This window comes from Armigeres subalbatus, chromosome 3 (genome assembly GCF_024139115.2).
Source record: "Armigeres subalbatus isolate Guangzhou_Male chromosome 3, GZ_Asu_2, whole genome shotgun sequence".
NCBI classification, from domain to species: Eukaryota; Metazoa; Arthropoda; class Insecta; order Diptera; family Culicidae; genus Armigeres; species Armigeres subalbatus.
The window spans coordinates 92,097,026-92,119,349 of record NC_085141.1 but is presented as its reverse complement, the minus strand read 5'-3'; the positions used below and the strand labels follow the sequence as shown (position 1 = coordinate 92,119,349).

Genomic DNA, 22,324 nt, shown 5'->3' with positions numbered 1-22,324 from the left:
TCCCGATGCACACATGCGTCTTTTTAACGCCGTGTGCACGCACTGTTGAAAAGACGCTACGTGGGCATCGGGCCTTAGTGTTTTTGGGCTAAAATCATCCCAACAATCTCTAAACGGAAGCTTCTGGTGTACTCTACAAGTCTTGTGAACAATGCGATTCGTTCCGTTCAGTCATTGTCATTGATCTACAAAATTCTTGAATTTATTACAAATTATTTTTAGTTTATTATATTATTGTTCATCTTGTTCATCTTATTGTTCATATAATTGTCAATGTGCGATTTAACGTTAAATTCTAAAAATCAGAAGCTGAACATTTGTCATATATTTCACGTTGGGATTTCTTCAAACAAGTTGTTCGAACAAAGACTGTGACACATCAGTAAAGTTAAATTGTAAATTTCTTAGAGAGTCTGTGCAAAAACCGCATGAGACTATATTTTTTTATGTGATATATCGAAAATAAGAAATCCCTTTTTCTCTCCTCTCCTGAAGTCTCCTCAGCCTCCCCTATAGGTATTTCTAAATTCTCATTTCAAGTCATCAAATTATCGCCTTTAAAGAGATCGAATAACATGAAACGAAACATGCGATCTGAAGTTGCATGTCATAAGATGAATCTGTCTTATCACATTGACTTGGACGACTCTTCTATAATTTACAATTCAAGATGATTACGATGAGCAAATCATAAAGATTACCTAACGTAATCATCTGAAACCGACTGAGGCTGACCAATTTTCCCATGCACTCTCGCCGTTGGCGTTGTTGTCGTCGGTCATCCACCGCGCCGATTGATGTAATGACACCGAGATTCTGATTCACAACACCGCCAGCAGTATGGCAAGCTATCCAACCAACTGGCGTCTTAGTAGTGGAAACTAGTCGGCATACTATTTCAGCTAATGGTCTTGACTAAACCTCCAGAGTATCCAGGGAGTACGGTTGAAAAATCGAAAGTAAAACCACGCCGACAACCAAAACGTGTCTAGACACACGGTCATTCCGTTCTGAGTGACTCACATCTTATTGGCAGGCGATTCTATTCCAGAGATTAGACATTTATAAGTCAACGTCGCAGCAGCATAGTCTCAAAGAATGCTTAAAAAATTTATACCATGTCTGTCCATACAGTGGGGTGTGTCTTCTATCTGTTTGGTCGATTTTATCACGTTTATCACGAATGAATGGAAAGGTCATTATTTTCCAGAAAATAAGTGGGGCAATACAAACTTGTTTTCTCTCAGTCAGTATTATCCACTAAAAAGCCTGAAGTAATTTTCTTTTCAACTTGTGTAATCGAATCAAATATTTAAAGCGTGTTTGGACATACAAGGCATCTTTATCGCCCCATATCCATAAGACCTTTATTACAACCATTCAATTTTCTCACTCCTTTCACTAGGTCCCCTTTTGGGATACCCGCACTATAACTATCACTGGATTCAAATTATAATCATGTACCTAATACCTAAATACATTCGACTATTCATTCAACTTTTAACCAGCTAGTTTGAAAAATACCCTTCTGTACGCCGGTACCGTCGAGAGATGCTCGGATAAATAATACCGCAGGTGTGTTGCATGAATCGAAGTGCAATTCAACCCTTTGGCAGCCTGAGACTGCCCCAGTTGCACATAATTGTTGATCTCTTAACAAGTCGGTGTTGAATGGGTCTTTTCGCGGGAACTTCGACAGTTACTGTACAGACTCACAAGTCGTCGTGACCTTAGGCGCGCTTAGATGAATTTATTGAATTTAAATGCTCGCTAATAGGCGAGCATAGAATGCGAACGAAAAATAACAACGGTTTTTCTCCAATCGGATTAGAAGCGGTTTGGCGAGTGTTTAGTTAGTTTATAGCCATCCCATCAGGGGGATGCAACTGGAAGTGCTGCGGCGCAATGAATTGCCTCGTGTTGTTTGGGTAAGCCACCTTGTTATTATGGATGAAAGCATCTTGGACTAACTAACGGTGTCATTTGTGTGTTGCAGCACGCTTTTAATCAGTCATCAGTTCTCAGTGGGACTTCTGTTGAAGCGGTACAGTTGTGATAATTATGTGCTATCATGGTGCCAACTACATAATGTTACGATCAGGTCCGATCGAGATCTTCAAATGGTAGAATTTCCTGAGGTTCAGCAAATTGGGTTTCTCAATGGCTCGATACCACATTTCTCTCATATCATGAATCTGGCACTGTTCAAAGCCGGTGTATTGAGAATATTTGCCCGTGGAACGAAGATCAGTCATTTGACGCTACCAAACACGATCGAACAACTCTACTTCCGAGATAACGGTGTCACTTTCGTGGAAATTGAACCCAAGACAAAATATTCGATGAAATATCTCAGGATTCATGTAAACAAATTGCGAGATGCGTCCAACTTCAAGTCTCTCACCAATCTCATAGAGTTGAATCTCTGTGACAACCTAATTGAGCACGTGACTTTCGACACATTTGCTGGCATGACCTACCTCAAGCAACTGCTACTCTGCGGAAACCGTATCAAAACCATCGCCGCAACCATCAACATCCAACTGTCGAATCTCTATCATCTGGATCTTTCCGGCAATTTCCTGTTTAACGGAACTTTCCTCGCGCAATGGTATTTTCCACGTCTGGGAAATTTCTCTCTGCGTGACAACCTGCTCACACGCCTGGACGTCCAGATAATCTCCCAGCGCTTCTCGCTGCTGAAAATTCTCGACGTCGAGCACAACTCACTGGACTGTGATACTTACGAACAGCTGCTGAAGTTGGTGCACCAGCGCAAAATCATCTACAATGTCGACAAGCGGGTATGCAAGATACCGCCGGCCATCCTGCCGCGATTCATCCCCACGGGCAACGAACTGGACGCCACCGGGGATGCCGTCCTACAGCAGCAAATACGCCAGCTTAAGGAACGAATCTATCAACAGGTGAAGATTATTAATAGCCAACGGATCGAGATCCAGCAGCTCCGGGCCAACCTGAGCACGCTAATGGAACAGTTCGATCTGGTAGCCGACACGGCTAATGATTCATTCTAAAATTAGTAGTGATTCGTTTTTTGTGGGATAACGAGTGCGTGAGCGGGTGTTTATAGTTTAAATATTTGAATGTTGTTTAGCATGTCCATTGGGTGTCCAAATAGACCAATAAATGAGTGTAATAAAGGTAATTGCTGGATTTTAAAATGATGCTACTTTTCTTGAATAGCCGGATTAATGACGAAAAACATCGTAATCTCATTTCAAATTACCCGGGTGTTAATTGATCCACGTTCACCCTTTCGGGACGGATGGGTTTTAGATTTGCTGTGTAAATCATAGAAGAGAGCTAGCTCCCCAGGGTTCTTTCTAAAATTACGTAACGCTAAATTTGGTGATTTTGGACCCCCACCCTACCCCTCGTAACATTTTTTGTATGGAAGGTTTAGTTTTTTTGTATGGATCGTAACGTTCGGCTTGACCCCCTCCCTCCCCCTTCAGCATTACGTAATTTGTGAAAGAACCCCCATTTTTTTAAGCAAAGTTGTTCATCAGGATGTTGGCTTTACAGGAAAAATCTGTCAAGTGTGACTATTTATACCCTGAAGAATCAAATATGCGAAACTTTGGGAAGATTTCGATTTGAGAGCATGCAAATGAATCTAAAATATTTGAATCCTAGACCACATTGTTTGATAATTTTGAACACCCAATCAATTTTAGTCATCCTGAACGTCAAGCCAGTGATCAATTTTCAGGAACTCAAGGTTCTCCGAAACGTTATCGAGTTCAGACCACGGTATCTACCTGATCAACCGAAGCTATTGCAATGTCCTCATCATGTGGGCTTCATGCCCTTGCGGTGCTTTGGAGTGTGGGTTCGATTCCCGCCCTGGTAAGGAGGAAACTTTTCGTAAAGCGAAAAATTCTCCACTGGTCCATAGGGTGTTGTGTGAATGTCCTGTCCGTTGTCCAACGCTAGGTATAAAGTTTTCAGTCTGTACGACCTCTGGTCGAAGACGGTAATTCTGTCTTTTTATAAGCATATACCCAATCTGGTTCAAAAAGCATATGCGCATCATGCAAACTTAATTTTCTGAATACGGTATATTCAAATTACTCCAATACGTTCTCGAGTTCAGCTCTCGGTATCTACCAGATCAACCAAGAGTTTTGCAATGTCCTCATCATCGGCATATACCACATTCGGTTCAAAAAGCATATGCGCACCATGTAAACCCAACGTTCTTGAATACGATATGTCCAAGGTACTCCAGAGGTTCCCAAACTTTTTGGATATGCGACTCACCTAACAGAATCCCGTATTGCTTGCGACCCACCTGGTTTGTTCTGCAAAGTGGATATAGATTGATCAAACCATAAGAATGAATTGTTTTATCATTGTATTTGCCAACATCTCAGCAATATTTCATTATATTCAGAATGGATTTCATTTGGATCGATTTTGGAATAAATATGGATAGGATTAAGATCGGATATGGATTGGATTAAGTTTGAATTTGGGTTGAATTAGGATTAGATTTTGATTAGATTTGAAATGGATTTGAATTGGATTTGAATTATAGTTGGATAGGATTTGGATTGGATTTGGATAAAATTTGGGTTTGGATTTGGAATCGATTTGAATTGGATTTGGATGGAATTAGATTGGATTTTGATTGGATTGGATTTGGCTTGGATTGTGTTTGGCTTGAATTAGATTTGGATTAAATTTGGATTGGATTTGGATTGAATTTGGATTGGATTTGGATTGGATTTGGATTGGATTTGGATTGGATTGGATTTGGATTGGATTGGATTTGGATTGGATTTGGATTGGATTGGATTTGGATTGGATTGGATTTGGATTGGAATGGATTGGATTAGATTGGTTTGGATTGGTTTGGATTGGTTTGGATTGGTTTGGATTGGTTTGGATTGGTTTGAATTGGTTTGAATTGGTTTGGATTGGTTTGGATTGAATTTGGTTGGTTTTGATTGGATTTGGATTGGTTGGATTGAATTTGAATTGGTTTGGTTTGATTTGGATTGTATTTTGATTGTATTTGGATTGGAATTGTATAACATTTGGATTGGTTTAAGATTGGATTTGAATTTAATTTGGAATGGATTTGGACTGGACATGGATTGAACTTGGATTGGATTTGGATTGAATTTGGATTAGATTTGGATTTGGATTGCATTTGGATTTGATTGGATTTGAATTGAATTGGATTTGGATTTGGATTGGTTTACGTTTTGGTTGGTTTGGATTGGTTTGGATTGGTTTGGATTGGATTTGGATTGGTTTGGATTGGTTTGGATTGGTTTGGTTGGATTTGGATTGGATTTGAATTGGATTTGAATTGGATTTGGATTGGATTTGGATTGAATTTGAATTGGATTTTGATTGGATTTGGATTGGATTTGGATTGAATTTGAATTGGATTTGGATTTGATTTGGATTTGATTTGGATTGTATTTGGATTGTATTTGGATTGGATTTGGATTGGATTTGGATTGGATTTGAATTGGATTTGGATTGGATTTGGACTGGATATGGATTGAACTTGGATTGGATTTGGATTGGATTTGGATTGGATTTGGATTTGGATTGCATTTGGATTGGATTTGGATTGAATTTGGATTGGATTTGGATTAGGTTTGGATTTGGATTTGGATTGGATTTGGATTGGATTTGGATTGGACTTGGATTGGATTTGGATTTGGATTGGATTTGGATTGGATTTGGATTGGATTTGGATTCGATTTGGATTGGATTTGGATTGGATTTGGATTGGTTTGGATTGGTTTGGTTGGTTTGGATTGGTTTGGATTGGTTTGGATTGGTTTGGTTGGTTTGGATTGGTTTGGATTGGTTTGGATTGGTTTGGATTGGTTTGGATTGGTTTGGATTGGTTGGATTGGTTTGGATTGGTTTGGATTGGTTTGGATTGGTTTGGATTGGTTTGGTTGGTTTGGATTGGTTTGGATTGGTTTGGATTGGTTTGGATTGGTTTGGATTGGTTTGGATTGGTTTGGATTGGTTTGGTTGGTTTGGATTGGTTTGGATTGGTTTGGATTGGTTTGGATTGGTTTGGATTGGTTTGGTTTGATTTGGTTTGGATTTGGACTGGACATGGATTGAACTTGGATTGGTTTGGATTGGTTTGGATTGGTTGGTTTGGATTGCGTTTGGATTGGTTTGGATTGGTTTGGATTGGTTTGGATTGGGTTTGGTTTGGTTTGGGATTGGTTTGGATTGGTTTGGATTGGACTTGGTTGGTTTGGTTTGGATTGGTTTGGTTGGTTTGGATTGGTTTGGTTCGATTTGGATTGGTTTGGATTGGTTTGGATTGGTTTGGATTGGTTTGGATTGGTTTGGTTGGTTTGGATTGGTTTGGATTGGTTTGGTTGGTTTGGATTGGTTTGGATTGGTTTGGGTTGGTTTGGATTGGTTTGGATTGGTTTGGATTGGTTTGGATTGGTTTGGTTGGTTTGGATTGGTTTGGATTGGTTTGGTTGGTTTGGATTGGTTTGGATTGGTTTGGATTGGTTTGGATTGGTTTGGTTGGTTTGGATTGGTTTGGATTGGATTTGGATTGGATTTGGATTGGATTTGGATTGGATTTGGATTGGATTTGGATTGGATTTGGATTGGATTTGGATTGGATTTGGATTGGATTTGGATTGGATTTGGATTGGGTTTGGATTGAGTTTGGATTTGGATTGGTTTTGGATTGGTTTTGGATTGGATTTGGATTGGATTTGGATTCGGTTGGGTTTGGTTTTGGATTGGATTTGGATTAGATTTGGATTAGATTTGAATTGGATTTGGATTGGATTTGGATTGGATTTGGATTGGATTTGGATTGGATTTGGATTGGATTTGGATTGGATTTGGATTGGATTTGGATTGGATTTGGATTGGATTTGGATTGGATTTGGATTAGATTTGGATTGGTTTGGATTGGTTGGTTTGGATTGGTTTGGTTTGGATTGGTTGTTTGGATTGGTTGGTTTGGATTTAATTGGTTTGATTGGTTTGGATTGGTTTGGATTGGTTTGGATTGGTTTGGATTCGAGGTTGGATTGGTTTGGATTGGTTGGATTCGATTTGAATTGGTTTGGATTGGTTTGGTTGTGTTTGGATTGGTTTGGATTGGTTTGGTTGGTTTGGATTGGTTTGGATTGGTTTGGTTGGTTTGGATTGGTTTGGATTGGTTTGGATTGGTTGGATTGGTTTGGTTGGTTTGGTTGGTTTGGATTGGTTTGGTTGGTTTGGGATTGGTTTGGATTGGTTTGGATTGGTTTGGTTTGGATTGGTTTGGATTGGTTTGGATTGGTTTGGATTGGTTTGGATTGGTTTGGTTGGTTTGGATTGGTTTGGATTGGTTTGGATTGGTTTGGATTGGTTTGGATTGGTTTGGTTGGTTTGGATTGGTTTGGATTGGTTTGGTTGGTTTGGATTGGTTTGGATTGGTTTGGATTGGTTTGGATTGGTTTGGATTGGTTTGGATTGGTTTGGTTGGTTTGGATTGGTTTGGATTGGTTTGGTTGGTTTGGATTGGTTTGGTTGGTTTGGTTTGATTTGGATTGGTTTGGATTCGGTTTGGTTGGTTTGGATTGGTTTGGATTGGTTTGGATTGGTTTGGATTGGTTTGGATTGGTTTGGTTGGTTTGGTTGGATTAAGTTGGTTTGGATTGGTTTGGATTGGTTTGGTTGGTTTGGATTGGTTTGGTTGGTTTGGATTGGTTTGGATTGGTTTGGATTGGTTTGGATTGGTTTGGATTGGTTTGGTTGGTTTGGATTGGTTTGGATTGGTTTGGATTGGTTTGGATTGGATTTGGATTGGTTTGGATTGGTTTGGATTGGTTTGGATTGGTTTGGTTGGTTTGGATTGGTTTGGATTGGTTTGGATTGGTTTGGATTGGTTTGGATTGGTTTGGATTGGTTTGGTTGGTTTGGATTGGTTTGGATTGGTTTGGATTGGATTGGTTTGGATTGGTTTGGATTGGTTTGTGTTGGTTTGTATTGGTTTGGATTAGTTTGGATTGGTTTGGATTGGTTTGGTTTGAATTGGATTGGTTTGGATTGGTTTGGATTGGTTTGCGTTGTGTTTGGATTGGATCTGGTTTGGTTTGGTTTGGTTTGGATTGGTTTGGATTGGTTTGGATTGGTTTGGTTGGTTTGGATTGGATGTGGATTGGTTTGGATTGGTTTGGATTGGATTGGTTTGGTTTGATTTGGTTTGGTTGGTTTGGTTGGTTTGGATTGGTTTGGATTGGTTTGGATTGGTTTGGATTGGTTTGGATTGGTTTGGATTGGTTTGGATTGGTTTGGATTGGTTTGGATTGGTTTGGATTGGTTTGGATTGGTTTGGTTGGTTTGGATTGGTTTGGATTGGTTTGGATTGGTTTGGATTGGTTTGGATTGGTTTGGATTGATTTGGATTGGTTTGGATTGGTTTGGATTGGATTTGGATTGGTTTGGATTGGTTTGGATTGGATTTGGATTGGTTTGGATTTGGTTTGGATTGAGTTTGGATTGGATTTGGATTGGATTTGGATTGGATTTGGATTGGGTTTCACGCAGAAAAAACTACGTTAAAAACAAACATATTCTAGGTAAATCCAAACATAAATTCAGTTTGTCCTGGCATCAAAAATAAATCTGTTTGGAACAAACATATTGTTGCATTTGAAGCGAACAAAAACTTTTTATTGAATCAAATGTGCGTTTCAAGTTGTTTTAACCAGCTAAATGTTTGAAGCAAACATGGATATTATTGTTTTGGTTCGACCCCTCATAATATTTTCTTATCAATTCTACCAATTTTCATATTCTGGTAGCATTTGACTACCAGATTTCACAAACGTTCATATTTCATTTACTTACCTTTCTGTACCTGAAAAATATCTCTATCCTCAATTTGGAAGCAAGAAAACATATGCTTCTATTTTTGCTCCTGCTCCTCTGCTGACTTCCGATCGGATCCGATCCGAACTCGAGGTTTTGTTTACTTTTGCAAGAGCGAGCGAGGGGCTGTCCACTAGTGTACACTGAAAATAATCTACACGTTCGTTAAACGTGCTTTTCCACGTGAATCTAACGTGTTTTATGACATTTTTTTTTCACTAATATTCCACGTTAAACTCAATGTTCCTTTTCACATGCATCTATCGCGTTTTATTATTTTTCATTTTCATTTACGTTTCACATTAAACTCATCAGAAACAAAATTGAATCGACACCACTTGCCAATTCTGTTGAATGTAACGTGTTTTGAGCATTGTTTTTATAGTTAAAATTTTGGTATGCTGTCATTAAGCTGATGAGAAAATTTTGTGTTGTTAAGTTATAAATATAAAAAATGAAATTAAACGTTCAACTCGTTTCAAGAGAAAAGGGAGTTGCGCTAAACATGTAAACATGCGTCTTTCGCTAAACATGTTTCCTATTAATGTAAGTCTATTATCTAGTGTGAAAAATTCAGTGAAAAGTAAATAATTTTGAAGCTTGATTTACAGGTAGATGAGTGACCAGCTGTTCAGTGCCGCTTCCCGGGTCCAGTATATGGCAAATAAGTTCATTTAAACAGCACAATATGGCTCGTTTTTCACCATCCAAAATATTTGCTTATTCAATAATATCCTCTCAAAACAATCTAAAAATAAATGTCGTGAATATTTTAATGAAATATTTCTCAAAAGTGTTTTATTTATTGCTTAAAGATTAATAACATTTCAAAATTGGTAAAATACCCAAAGTGCCCATTCTGAAGTTTCCCACAAAAACAATTCATACGGATTTAACGTGTTTTCCATTTTTATTCTCCATGTACTTCAAATGTATCGAACGTTTTGATTTCTGACATTAGGAACTGGAAATACACGTTATTTTCCCATTTTATACAACTAGTGAAAATTCATGTGTGAAACCAGTCGCATGGGCGTGTGTAATGTTTTCAGTGTATGTATAAAACAAACAGGAATTCAATTTGGTTTTAAAAATAAATATGTTTGATTCAAACATATTACCATTTTGGAAATAAACATGTATATTTTTGAAGCAAATGGATGAAATTTGTATCCGTGTTGGATTGAGTCTGGATTGGATTTGGATTGGGTTTGGATTGAGTCTGGATTGGATTTGGATTGGTTTTGGATTGGTTTCGGATTGTATTTCGATTGGATTTGGATTTGGATTGGATTTAGATTCGGTTTGGTTTCGTTTTTGGATTGGATTTGAATTGGATTTGGATTGGATTTGGTTGGATTGGATTTGGATTGGTTGTATTGGTTTGGGTTGGATTTGGATTGGTTTGGATTGGTTTGGATTGGTTGTGTTGGATTTGGATTGAATTTGGATTTGGATTGGTTTAGATTGGTTGGATTGAATTTGGATTGGTTTGGTTGGTTTGGTTGGTTTGGATTGGTTTGGATTGGTTGGATTGGATTTTGTTTGGTTTTGATTGGTTTGGATTGGTTTGGATTGAATTTGGTTTGGTTTAGATTTGGATTGGTTTGGATTGGTTGGATTGGTTTGGATTGGTTTGGATTGGTTTGGATTGGTTTGGATTGGTTTGGATTGGTTTGGATTGGTTTGGATTGGTTTGGATTGGTTTGGATTGGTTTGGATTGGTTTGGATTGGTTTGGATTGGTTTGGATTGGTTTGGATTGGTTTGGATTGGTTTGGTTGGTTTGGATTGGTTTGGATTGGTTTGGATTGGTTTGGATTGGTTTGGATTGGTTTGGATTGGTTTGGATTGGTTTGGATTGGTTTGGATTGGTTTGGATTGGTTTGGATTGGTTTGGATTGGTTTGGTTGGTTTGGATTGGTTTGGATTGGTTTGGATTGGTTTGGATTGGTTTGGATTGAATTTGGATTGGATTTGGATTGGTTTGGATTGGTTTGGATTGGTTTGGATTGGTTTGGTTGGTTTAGATTGGTTTGGATTGGATTTGGATTGGTTTGGATTGGTTTGGATTGGTTTGGATTGGTTTGGATTGGTTTGGATTGGTTTGGATTGGTTTGGATTGGATTTGGATTGGATTTGGATTGGATTTGGATTGGATTTGGATTAGATTTGAATTATAGTTGGATAGGATTTGGACTGGATTTGGATTTGGATTGGGTTTGGATTGGATTGGATTTGGATTGGATTTGGATTTATTTGGGTCATAGTTGGATTGGATTTGGGTTTGGATTGAATTTGAATTGGATTTGGACTAAATTAAGCTTGGATTTGACTTGATTTTTTTGTGTACGGTTTCCAGTTAGCCAAGCAAGCAAAATCGTAGGATTGTAATGTATTGAATATTTGCTTCAATTTTGGAAAAATGAAAACGTGAAATGAAAATAACTATTGATTTCATTAGCAGCAACACACTTAGGAATGAAGCGGAGAATATGTTTGTGAAAATACGATGTACATGCTAATAGATACCACTAGGGATCCTATATCTGCACTTTATTTTTGACAAAATCTCAAGCTTGGGACTTAATCAGGTCAACCATGTAAAAAATCAACAGAACTGTCATTTGGACCTATTGCTAACTAACATTTATGATGACTTTAGTGTGAACGAATCACTCACACCATTATGGAGAAATGAAGTGTTTCACACGGCAATCGAATACTCTTTGTTTTTACACGATGTTTCCCACCTAATGACTATTATCAAATTGAGGAAGTTCTGGATTATCAAGCAGCTAATTACGAGAACATTAGAAATAAATTAAACATTATTGATTGGCAAACAACTTTGAGGAATCAAGATAATATCGAAAATGCTGCTAATTTATTCTACAGTAAATTGTTCAAAATAATAAAAGAAGAAGTTCCAGTTAAAAGACGTAGACGTTTTTTTCTACAAAAGAACCAATTTGGTTCAATAGGCAAATAAAGAACTTAAAAAATCGAAAGCAAAAAGCGCATAGAAATCACAAAAAATTTAATAATTCAAGTAGTATGGAAAATTATTTGAACATTTGCGATCAACTTAATACGGCTATGCACACAGCATTTGATGAGTATAATGCAAAAACTGAAGCGGGAATTAAATCTTGTCCCAAAATATTTTTCCAATATGTGAACACCAAACTAAAGACTGACAATTTTCCCTCAATAATGTACATAGACAGCAAAGTGGGTACTAATTCTGATGAGATCTGATGAGATTTGCAATTTCCGTGAAATTTACTCTGAACACTCAGAGGAGGACCGTGATCGCGCGTTTTTTGATTTCTATCCTGAGTTCTCAAACGATATAAGCGTCGACCAAATTAATGTTCTTGACATCTTGGACGCGTTAAAACAATTGGACGTAACCAAGAGTACCGGTCCAGATGGTGTTCCCCCGTATTTTTGAAAACTATGGCAGCTGAGCTCACTGCTCCTTTGTTTTGGCTTTTCAATATGTCACTAAAATCTGGAGAATTTCCTAAACCGTGGAAAACTTCCTTTCTGGTGCCGATTTTCAAGTCTGGCAAAAATCCGACATCCGCAATTACCGCGGAATCGCTCTTCTCTCCACCATTCCAAAATTACTCGAAGCAATTGTCAATGAGAAAATATTCAACCAAATAAAAATAGGATCACTACAAGCCAGCACGGATTCTTTAAAGGTCGGTCGACAGCTACGAACTTACTGGAATTTGTGAATTATTCTCTTGAAGCCATGGACAGAGGAAATCACGTTGAAGTTTTATATACGGATTTTAGTAAAGCGTTCGATAGAGTTGATATACCAATGCTTCTCTTTAAACTGCAAAAATGGGAATCCAGCCTGGACTCCTTAAATGGCTTGAAGCATATCTGACCAGTCGCAATCAAATAGTTAGGTTCAAAGGAAAGCAATCTGTAGCTATTCATTCCACATCAGAGTCCTGCAAGGCTCTCATTTAGGTCCGCTATTGTTTATTTTGTTTGTAAACGACTTGTCCTTCATTCTAAAGCATCTAAAAGTATTGATTTACGCTGACGATATGAAACTTTTATTGAGATCAAAGACGCTGAAGACATGAACACATTCAAACACGAGATCCAGATATTTCATAACTGGTGTATAAAAAGTTTGTTACAGCTCAATATAAAGAAATGCAACTTAATTACTATAAGCAGAAAACGAAGTATTCCAAATATGACAATCACTTTAGGTAGCCAAAAGGTGACAAGATGTGATAGAGTTAGGGATCTTGGCATAATTATAGACTCTAAGCTTACGTTCATTGACCATTATAATACTATTATAAACAAAGCTAATAATATGTTAGGATTCATAAAAGGTTTGGCTACAACTTCCACGATCCATACACTATAAAAACATTATATATTGCTTATGTCAGATCGATACTTGAATATTGCAGCATAGTTTGGTCACCTTACACAGTCACGCATGACACAAGAATTGAGTCGGTACAAAAGCAATTTTATTATATGCACTACGCAAGTTGGGGTGGACTCAACTTCCACTCCCGTCTTATAAAGCACGATGCATGCTAATTAGTATACAAACATTGAAGGAACGACGGGAATATGCGATGCTATCTTTCATTAATGATGTTATCTCGAACAAGGTCGACTCAGAGGCAATATTATCTAAATTAAATTTTATATCCCACAACGACCTTTGCGAAATCGAACTTTATTTGCCTGTAGTAGTCATCGTACAAACTATGCGAAATTCGGACCCATAAATCAAATGATGGCTGCTTATAATAAACATTGGAATGCTATTGATTTCAATACATCTAAGACTAAATTGAAACAATACTTGCGTACTCAGTAAATGCTTGGTGTATAATTTTCATATCGGATAAAAGTGTTTAGTAATTTTAAGTAACGGAGAACTATATTATAAGACTAAATCTGTATCAAACGGTCTACAAACATGATTGACGACAATAAATAAATAAATATTGAAATAGGATCCCTAAGCAACACTCTTTAAAATAACAGATTCTGCCATAATGATGAGCTTATTCCATACGAGGCAAATATGCGTAGAAATTCAACAATGGGACAAATCGACTTGATGTTGTTTTCACAGATTTTTTGAGCAAAATTTGATATCTTCAAGTGTTCTCGGAAAAAACCCATCGAAATAGAGCGCTCTGTGATAAAAAGTCAAACTCTCCAAAAACTAACATGGGACAATTATGCGTAGAAGGGCAGTATTGTGCTACTATAGGATTCAACATGGCTACAACGCGTGATAACCATTTTCCATTATTTACTTTTCTACCTTCAACAAAAGACGCATGCTTAGGCGTCGGTGGAAATCTCTCTTTCGTTAACCACCACGGACGGTCGAAAAGAAAGCAGAAAGAGCCAACAAATTCATTTCTCAGTTGCCTTTAAGATTTCGTTGCGGTAGGACCCACTCACAACTTCACGTCGCATAGGTATCGTGACATGACCCACCCACCTTCCCTCATTCTATCACGCACTGTGTGGTGTGACACGGAAAATCGTTTTGATTCGCGAGACGATTTGACGCGAACGCATGGTACGGTGTACGATACGATGGGGAAAGGCAGCAGGACGCAGCGTCGTCAGAAGTTTTCATGTAACGAATTAAGTGATCTTGGACGGAAAAGTGAGAGTGAATTTAAAGCATGCCATCATTAGTGGCATCATCATCTGGTGTTGTTAGTTGGGCATAACAACTGCGGGAATTTGCCGTTCGTTGACGGTGTGTTTTTGGCCACTAAGCCAGGCATTATGATTAAGATGAAATCACAAGGTGACTTCATTCAATGCGGGAACATCGGTTGGAGTTGAATTACAATTGATTTATGTAGCCACAGGGAGTCATAAATCAGTCCAAAATTCTGTTGGTGGTAATCCGTAAAATCTCCACTCATCAAGATATTTTTGTATTTTCGTCCTCAGACGACGACGATGAAGCCAATTTTGAAGTGTCGGTGCCTCGTTGTTGATTGACAGCATTGTACGTTCGCAAGCTATCTTATGATAGCTATGAATTTGATATTTCTGTAAGTTGGACACCACACGCCAGTAATTAGCGAACATATTTCGACCAAAATAAAATGTGTCTATAACTCATTTCAGAAACACGTCTTAAAACAGAATAAATGAAGCACTTGTAAGGATTTAGTCATTCTATCTTTCTTAAACTGCTCTAACAAATATCAATTGATATTTTCGCTGTTTGTTTGTTTATTTCGACATTGTTGTTTTATAAGGGCGAAAGTCGCAAACGTGAACATTAACTTCTTTTGCTGATTTCAGGAAGATTAGTGACTTCTGGAGGTATTTTCCATTTCCGTTCGAAAAAAGGCGCGGAGCGCTACCAGTTCCAAGTGGTTGTAAGCTGGGAGCGGTCCTAATTGTTGAGAAATTTGCAGGACAAGGCATTGTTTACGTTTCGCCCTTATGAAACAACAGTGTCGATTTATTTGTGACTCCTAACGCCAGGTTGATGCATTAATGTCAGGAATAAGGGACTAGATATACAATTGCTCTGGGTCATATTACTGATATCTCCTTTTTCCATCATCTTTTCCTCCTAAATCTTCCGGCAGAAGTAGCTGGGATAGCCCTTCTCCTCATCATCTTCAACCGGCGAGATTTTTGTGGCATTCCTTTCATCTTTCGCGTTTCTATAGAGAATAAGAAGGGGAGATATGTAAACATTACGTGACATCTCTCATTGAAATTGAGAAATTGCTGTACTGGATGAGGATACGGATGCATGTCATCTAGTTGGATTAGCTGTGCGGTGAAAAGTGCCGCGTAGCTTCTGGATACGAATAGGATTAATCAATATTTACCATCACACTAGTTTTGTCAACACCGACGACTGGGGATACGTTTTGTGTGATATTAATTCGGCGAGGACGGCAGAGGGCAGCTTCTTCGGGTGACAGTGGTGATTATAGATAGTAGAATCTATAGATGAGCGAAAGCATGGCTGAGTCGATTTTTTTGCCCGTGCACACGCGCATATGACGTCACAGCCCTTAACGTTTCCATTGAAATCGTGACGTCATGCTCGTTTGGAGACACGTTTGACAGTTCGTTTGGAGACAGAGGATTTATCTTCGCTCATCTATATATTCCACTATCTATAGTGGTGATAAGGTATGGTGTATACGTTTGCGGTTTGAAAAAAACTGAGGACTAGCCTGTGGTAAGACTTGCCACACAGTGCCAGCCGTGTCGAAACAACTACACGATTCCTTCCTGCTCCAGGAATACCGGCAACGACCGGCACTGGGGAATACTTTGTGTAGTTTTGTCGACTCCATCGTTATTGTATATGCTGCTTTCCTCGGTTTTTGATGCTGGGTGCGCTCCATTTACTGATGTCAGCCGGCGATCAGGGCAAAGAAGGCTACCGCTCCCTCTGCCGTATATCCTGATTTTCCTATTTTGTTGTGCACTCTGCATTCCTTCCTCCGCCATTTACAGTTGCATGTATAGTTTTCTTTCGTTTATGAATTTTAACAATCTCTTGCTGTTTTCCTCGCCTTAGCTCAGTGCGTCTCTCAGACTTGTTGTGCTGATTCTGTTGTCTTCACTTTCTCCTTTGAACTGTCGTAAGCACACCCTGGTCAGCGGCGTAGGCCTGGTCCATTTATATGTGTGTGTGTCACCTTTCACTTCTCGCAACTTCACTTCACTCTAAAAAATCATCACGTCATATTCACGTGAAAAATCACGTAACTGATCTGTCTTGAACAAACGACGATTGTTACGTGACGTTAGTAATGTTCACCTGAAATTCACGTAACTTGTACTAAAAATCATGGTGAATATGTTTGTATGTACTCGTATATAATGTAAGTGAGATTGTATTCGTGTGATTGCAGCTTCGGTATTTGCGGAAAAACAGCACTTTAAACAATCTGCACGTCAGATTTACCTGAAAACAAATATGGTTCTCATCCACCATACTTTTCACGTGAGATTGACTTGACACTCACTTACGAATGAATGACATATAACCTAAACATATTTAGGCTTCGCAGAAGTAAGCGATATTTCAAGTATAACTAGGCGGGGATTTTGAAAAAAATATCAACGGAAGTCGGATGAAATTTATTAGATTCGTAGTGATATGGAAGAAGACGAAGCAGTTTTTCGATAGCGTTAATTTGAAATGTTATTCCAGATTTTAGTCTTCCAAGGGTGGACTACTTTTTGAATGATTTTACAGCGGAAATAGCAGCAATTTCCTAGAAAGAAACTATAGTTTCATAATTTCTCAACAAATCTGATAAATTCCATTCGATATTCGTCAGTAACTTTGATTTCTCGCTTAACTTTTCAAAAGGACCTAAGTAACATTTTTTTCATGAATTATTTTGAATAGCGCAATCAACATAAAAACATGAAAGCTTTCGATTGCAGTACTCAAATTAATTCATGAAAAAAATGTTACTTAGGTCCTTTTGAAAAGTTAAGCGAGATTTGTTCTCCAACAGTGTTTTTGCGATAACTTCGAAGCGCAATGGCCGAATGACAGCATTCTCTGTCAAATGATAAAAATATCGTTCTGCATCAAATGCATTTCAATACATCAACATGCGAAGAGGTCTCCGTTTTACGGCTGCGGGCGTCACTAACTTATTTTGTATTCATTAAAAAAAACATTTTTGCAATATATTTCAAACCATGTAGTGGTTGCCTGATTTCATGTAGCTTTCACTAAAAGCTCACGTCATTAGTACTGGTAAATCCAGTCAGATTCACCGGATAAATCACGTAACTCAACGAAGCTAAACTTTGTTCAGGTTACATGTCATTCAGGTCACTCTTACGTGAAAAGTATGGTGGATGAGAACCACATTTGTTTTCAGGTAAATATGACGTGAAGATTTTTCAGAGTGTTCTCTAGGATTGAACTAGCAACCCTATAGCCAGAGACCGGCGGAGTGAAAAACTGTCGAATTGGCAACGTATGAAAATGCATGAAATACCGTAAATAATACTGGCAGCACTTGAACTTTTTGCTGGCTTCTTATGGATGCAAAAAGTAAACAAGTCGAATTGGAACTGTTTTTGACGGTTCGATTGGAAACAAGTTGGCGTCTTTGCCGATCTATTATTCTAGTATTTCTAGATTGAACCATTGCTGATGTACCTGGCGTTGATTTTGCTGTTTGACCATCCGCAGCGCATCTTCTGTAGGAGACTGAATGTTTCCACTACTCTATGAGCGTTAAATGTGAACCAAACTATTTCATCCTGCTTAAAGCTGTCAGTGTAGACTTATGGACAATTGGGCAAACTTTATCCGGTAGGTCATCGGCTCGCACACTTCTCTTCACGTCCCACACAATGGACAGGTCCGCAAATCGTCCTCCACTTGATCGATCCACCTTGCCCGCTGCGCACCTCGCCTTCTTGTTCCCGTCGGATCGTTGTCGAGAACCATTCTAGTTACGTGCCCGGCCCACTGCAGTCTTCCGATTTTCGCGACGTGAACGATGAGTGGTTTTCGCAGCAGCTGATGCAACTCGTGGTTCATTCGCCTCCTCCACGTTTCATCCGCCATCAGCACCCTACCATAGATTGTACGCAGCACTTTCCTTCCGAAAACTTCCAGTGCGTCTCCACGAGCATCATCCAGGTCTCGTGTCCGTAGAGCACTACCGGTCTAATAAGCGTTTTGTAGATAGTCAGTTTGGTACGGCGGCGAACTCTATTCGAGAACGCCCCTGAAACTCGAACTACGAACATCACCCGATCCATCGTCGCCTTGATCAACCGTATCAGTTTATCCGGAAATCCGCTTTCGTGCATTAGCTGCCATAGCTGGTCCCGATCGATTGTATCATATGCGGCTTGAAGTCGATAGATAGATGATGTGTGGGCACGTTGTATTCGCGGTATTTCTGCAATACCTGACGTACGGCGAACATCTGGTCTGTGGTAGAGCGTTCACCCATAGATCCCGCCTGGTACTTCCCCACGAATTCTCTTGAAATAGGTGTTAGTCGGCGGCATAAAATTTGGGAGAGTACCTTGTTGGCGGCGTTCAGCAATGTGATTGCGCGGTAGTTGCTACAATCCAGCTTATCGCCATTTTAGTAGATGGGACACACGACACCTTCCATTCACTCCTGCGGCAGAACCTCATCTTACCAAACCTTGGTAATTACCCAGTGCAGCGCTCTAGCCAGTTCCTCACTACCGTGTTTAAACAGCTATCCTGGTAGTTGGTCAACTCCAGGAGATTTGTTGTTTTCCAGCCGGCCGATCTCCTCTGGGATTTCCTGGAGATTCGAAGCCGGAAGTCGTATGTCCTGCACGCGTGCTCCTATGTTCATCACCAAACCACCACCGTTGTCTGCCACATCGCCATTTAGATGCTCTTCGTAGTGCTGCCGCCACCTTTGGGTCACCTCACGCTTTTCCTCCGAACAACCGAGTTTTGTCTGTTCCGCGCCCGTTTATATCGTCTCATTCGCCCTCGAGCAAAGTTGCAGCAATCTCGCCCATGCCGCATTCTTCTCCTCAACTAACTGCTCACATCCGCCGTCATACCAGTCGTTTCACTGATCCAAGGGCACCGTGCGGTTGCGGTGCTTCAAATCGGATCGAATATCTCTCCAACCATCTTCAAAAGACGCTGCGCCTAGTTGCTCTTCCGTTGGGAGTGCCACTTCCAGTTGCTGCGCGTATTCTTGGGCTAGTCTACCGTCTTGTAGCCGCCCAATGTTTAGCCGCGGCGGACGACTAAAACGCAGACTGTACACCGTCGAGAGTTTTGAGCGCAAACATACTTACTGCAACGAGGTAGTGGTCGGATTCAATATTCGCACTGCGGTAAAATTCGCGCTGTCGGAGAAAAATTTGCCGTCAATTAGAACGTGGTCGATTTGGTTTTCCGTTACTTGATTAAGTGATTTCCATGTGGTCTTGTGGATATTTTTGCGGGGAAAGAAGGTGCTTCAGACTATCATTTCTCGGGAGGCTGCGAAGTTTATGCATCGTTAGCCGTAATCCGGTCTATACATTTCCTCCCTTCCTACCTGTGCGTTCATGTCACCGATGACGATTTTAACGTCCTGCAGTCAGCCAAATGGTATATTCGGCCAAACAACTTTCGGCCTAGTGGCATTCGGCCAAACGGCCCTTCCCCGTAAAGTAAGATGTTCGAAGGAAGAAGAAAGGAGGAAGGAGGAAGAAGAAAGAAAGAAGAAGAAAGAAGGGTGTAGAGAGGAGGAAGAAGGAAGAAAGACGAAGGAAAATTGAAGAAGGAAGGAGGAACAAGGAAAGAGGAAAACGGAAGGAGGAAGAAGGAAGAAGAAAGACAGAAGAAGGAATAAGGAAGAAAAAATAGAGAAAATTAAGAAGGAAGAAGATAGAAGGAAAAAGGAAAAATTAAAAAAAAGGTAAAAGGAAGAAGGAAGAAGAAAGGAGGAAGAAGGAAGAAGGAAGAATAAGGAAAGAAGAAAGAAAGAAGAAGTAAGGAAAAAGAAGGAAGAGAAAAGAAATAGAAGGATTTCTTATTACTCACTTTTCTTTACTCACAATCTAAGGATTTTTTTCAACAATTCGGCAAAACGGCATTCGGCCAAATGGCTCGCAGCTGGCCTGAGGGATCGTCAAGCCCTTGTACACAGTCCCTGCTGCCCCACGAATTTTTTGGCTTACCTGGGAACACATGTTGAAGGTATGTCCAATTTGATTCATGATTCGTTAGGAATATTGATATATAACGACGGAAGATATTAGTTTATGTATGGAGGTCTGAAAGCCTTAATTCCAGAAAATTCTTGGAATACCTGAAACATGTGGCGATAACATATTTCATTAATTATTTTAGTTTGTGTCTTTGGATTAATGTATCATTAAGTGAAAAACAAGTAAGGGTCTGTTCACAAATTACGTAACGCTTTTGGGGGGAGGGGGGAGGTCCAACTTGCGTTATACTTTGTTACACTAAAAGGTGGGGGAGGGGGTGGGTACTAGCAAATGTTTCGCATAACGCGAATAAAAATTTATCTTAGAGGGTTTTTTTAATCACTGATTGAAGCAATTGCTAATACGAATACGTATCAACCTTTCCTCTTTACTATCATACTACGCATAATTGTCCCATGCTAGTCCTTGTAGTTTTTTACTTCTTATCAGTGCAGGCTATTTTGATATTTTTTTGGGAATCCTAAAATACAACAAGTTTTGTTCGAATAATTGTTGTTAAATTTCGAAGCATTTTCATTCTAAGCAATTTTGCATCTAAGCTCAACCACATAAACAGTCCCATTTAAAAATGATTTGTCTATCGTTATCGTTTTAGTCATTACCGAAATCAAGCACATAGCGGGACCGTTATGCGTAGAATAACAAAGCAAATATTTCTCGACAGAACAGTCCCGCTAAACTAAAATTTGAATGGTCGATTTTTTATTTTTTTCGCAATTCTATTTAAGTTTGTACTAGCTGCATTCTTAATATCCTTGGTTTTAATCATGTGTCGTTTCTATTCGAACAGTTTTCAATAAATACCAAAACCCACATGCTTCATAGAAAAATGGATTTGAAATTTTCTCAGTTACGTGTTATATGGGGGAGGGAGGGGGTGCGGAAAATGTTACTTTTTGTTACGAGGGGGAGGGAGGGGGTCAAAAACTTGGATTTTTGCGTTACGTAATTTGTGAACAGACCCTAATCTGAACAAAAATTCTTTTTGCGTCCTTCCAACAAGTGCTATCAGAAGTAGTTTAAAAAGACGCGTTCTTTTCAGGGGCGCAGCCAAAATTATCTAATATCTAATGGTTTGAACAAAAATTTATCTTCTAGCAAATTGGGAGAGGGAGGATGAACTCCCATAACCTTCCCCAGGCTACGGCACTGAAGTTATTTCAACGGTGCCCCCTAAATTCACTGGCAGCGTGGTCCAAAAAATTTCAGTGGCGCGCCGGTCGAAAATGGCCGAATGGCCATTAGGCCGAATGAGAACTGGGGAGTGAGAAGTGACTAGTGCGAAGTGAGAAAGAAGTAGAACGGAAGAAGAAAAAAGAAAAAGGAGGAAGAAGTTAGAAGGAAGAAGGAAGAAGAAAAAAGGAAAAAGGAGGAAGAAGGAAGAAGGAAGAAGGAAGAAGGAAGAAGGAAGAAGGAAGAAGGAAGAAGGAAGAAGGAAGAAGGAAGAAGGAAGAAGGAAGAAGGAAGAAGGAAGAAGGAAGAAGGAAGAAGGAAGAAAGAAGAAGGAAGAAAGAAAGAGGAAGAAGGAAGAAGGAAGGATGAAGAAGGAAAGATGAAAAAGGAAGAAGGAAGAAAGAAGAAGAAAGGAAGAAAGAAGAAAGACCAAAGAAGGAATACGGAAGAAAGAAGGAAGAAAATGGAAGAAAGAAGAAGGGAGA

The 22,324-nt window shown here is 39.3% G+C and overlaps 1 protein-coding gene across 1 annotated transcript; it reads left to right on the top strand.

The window, feature by feature from the left end:
* The first annotated feature begins 1,777 nt into the window (after positions 1 to 1,777).
* LOC134220557 (insulin-like growth factor-binding protein complex acid labile subunit) lies at positions 1,778 to 3,165 on the top strand. The gene is made up of 2 exons (XM_062699646.1): positions 1,778 to 1,928; positions 1,997 to 3,165. The coding sequence occupies exons 1-2, from the start codon at positions 1,906 to 1,908 to the stop codon at positions 3,036 to 3,038; spliced, it is 1,065 nt and encodes a 354-aa protein (XP_062555630.1). The 5' UTR covers positions 1,778 to 1,905; the 3' UTR covers positions 3,039 to 3,165.
* Positions 3,166 to 22,324: the final 19,159 nt, after the last annotated feature.

Excerpts from the sequence above, each read along its gene's own strand:
- LOC134220557 (XM_062699646.1), top strand. The coding sequence starts at position 1,906 with ATGAATTGCCTCGTGTTGTTTGG. Across the intron at positions 1,929-1,996 it reads AATTGCCTCGTGTTGTTTGG|CACGCTTTTAATCAGTCATC; the intron begins GTAAGCCACCTT and ends TGTGTGTTGCAG.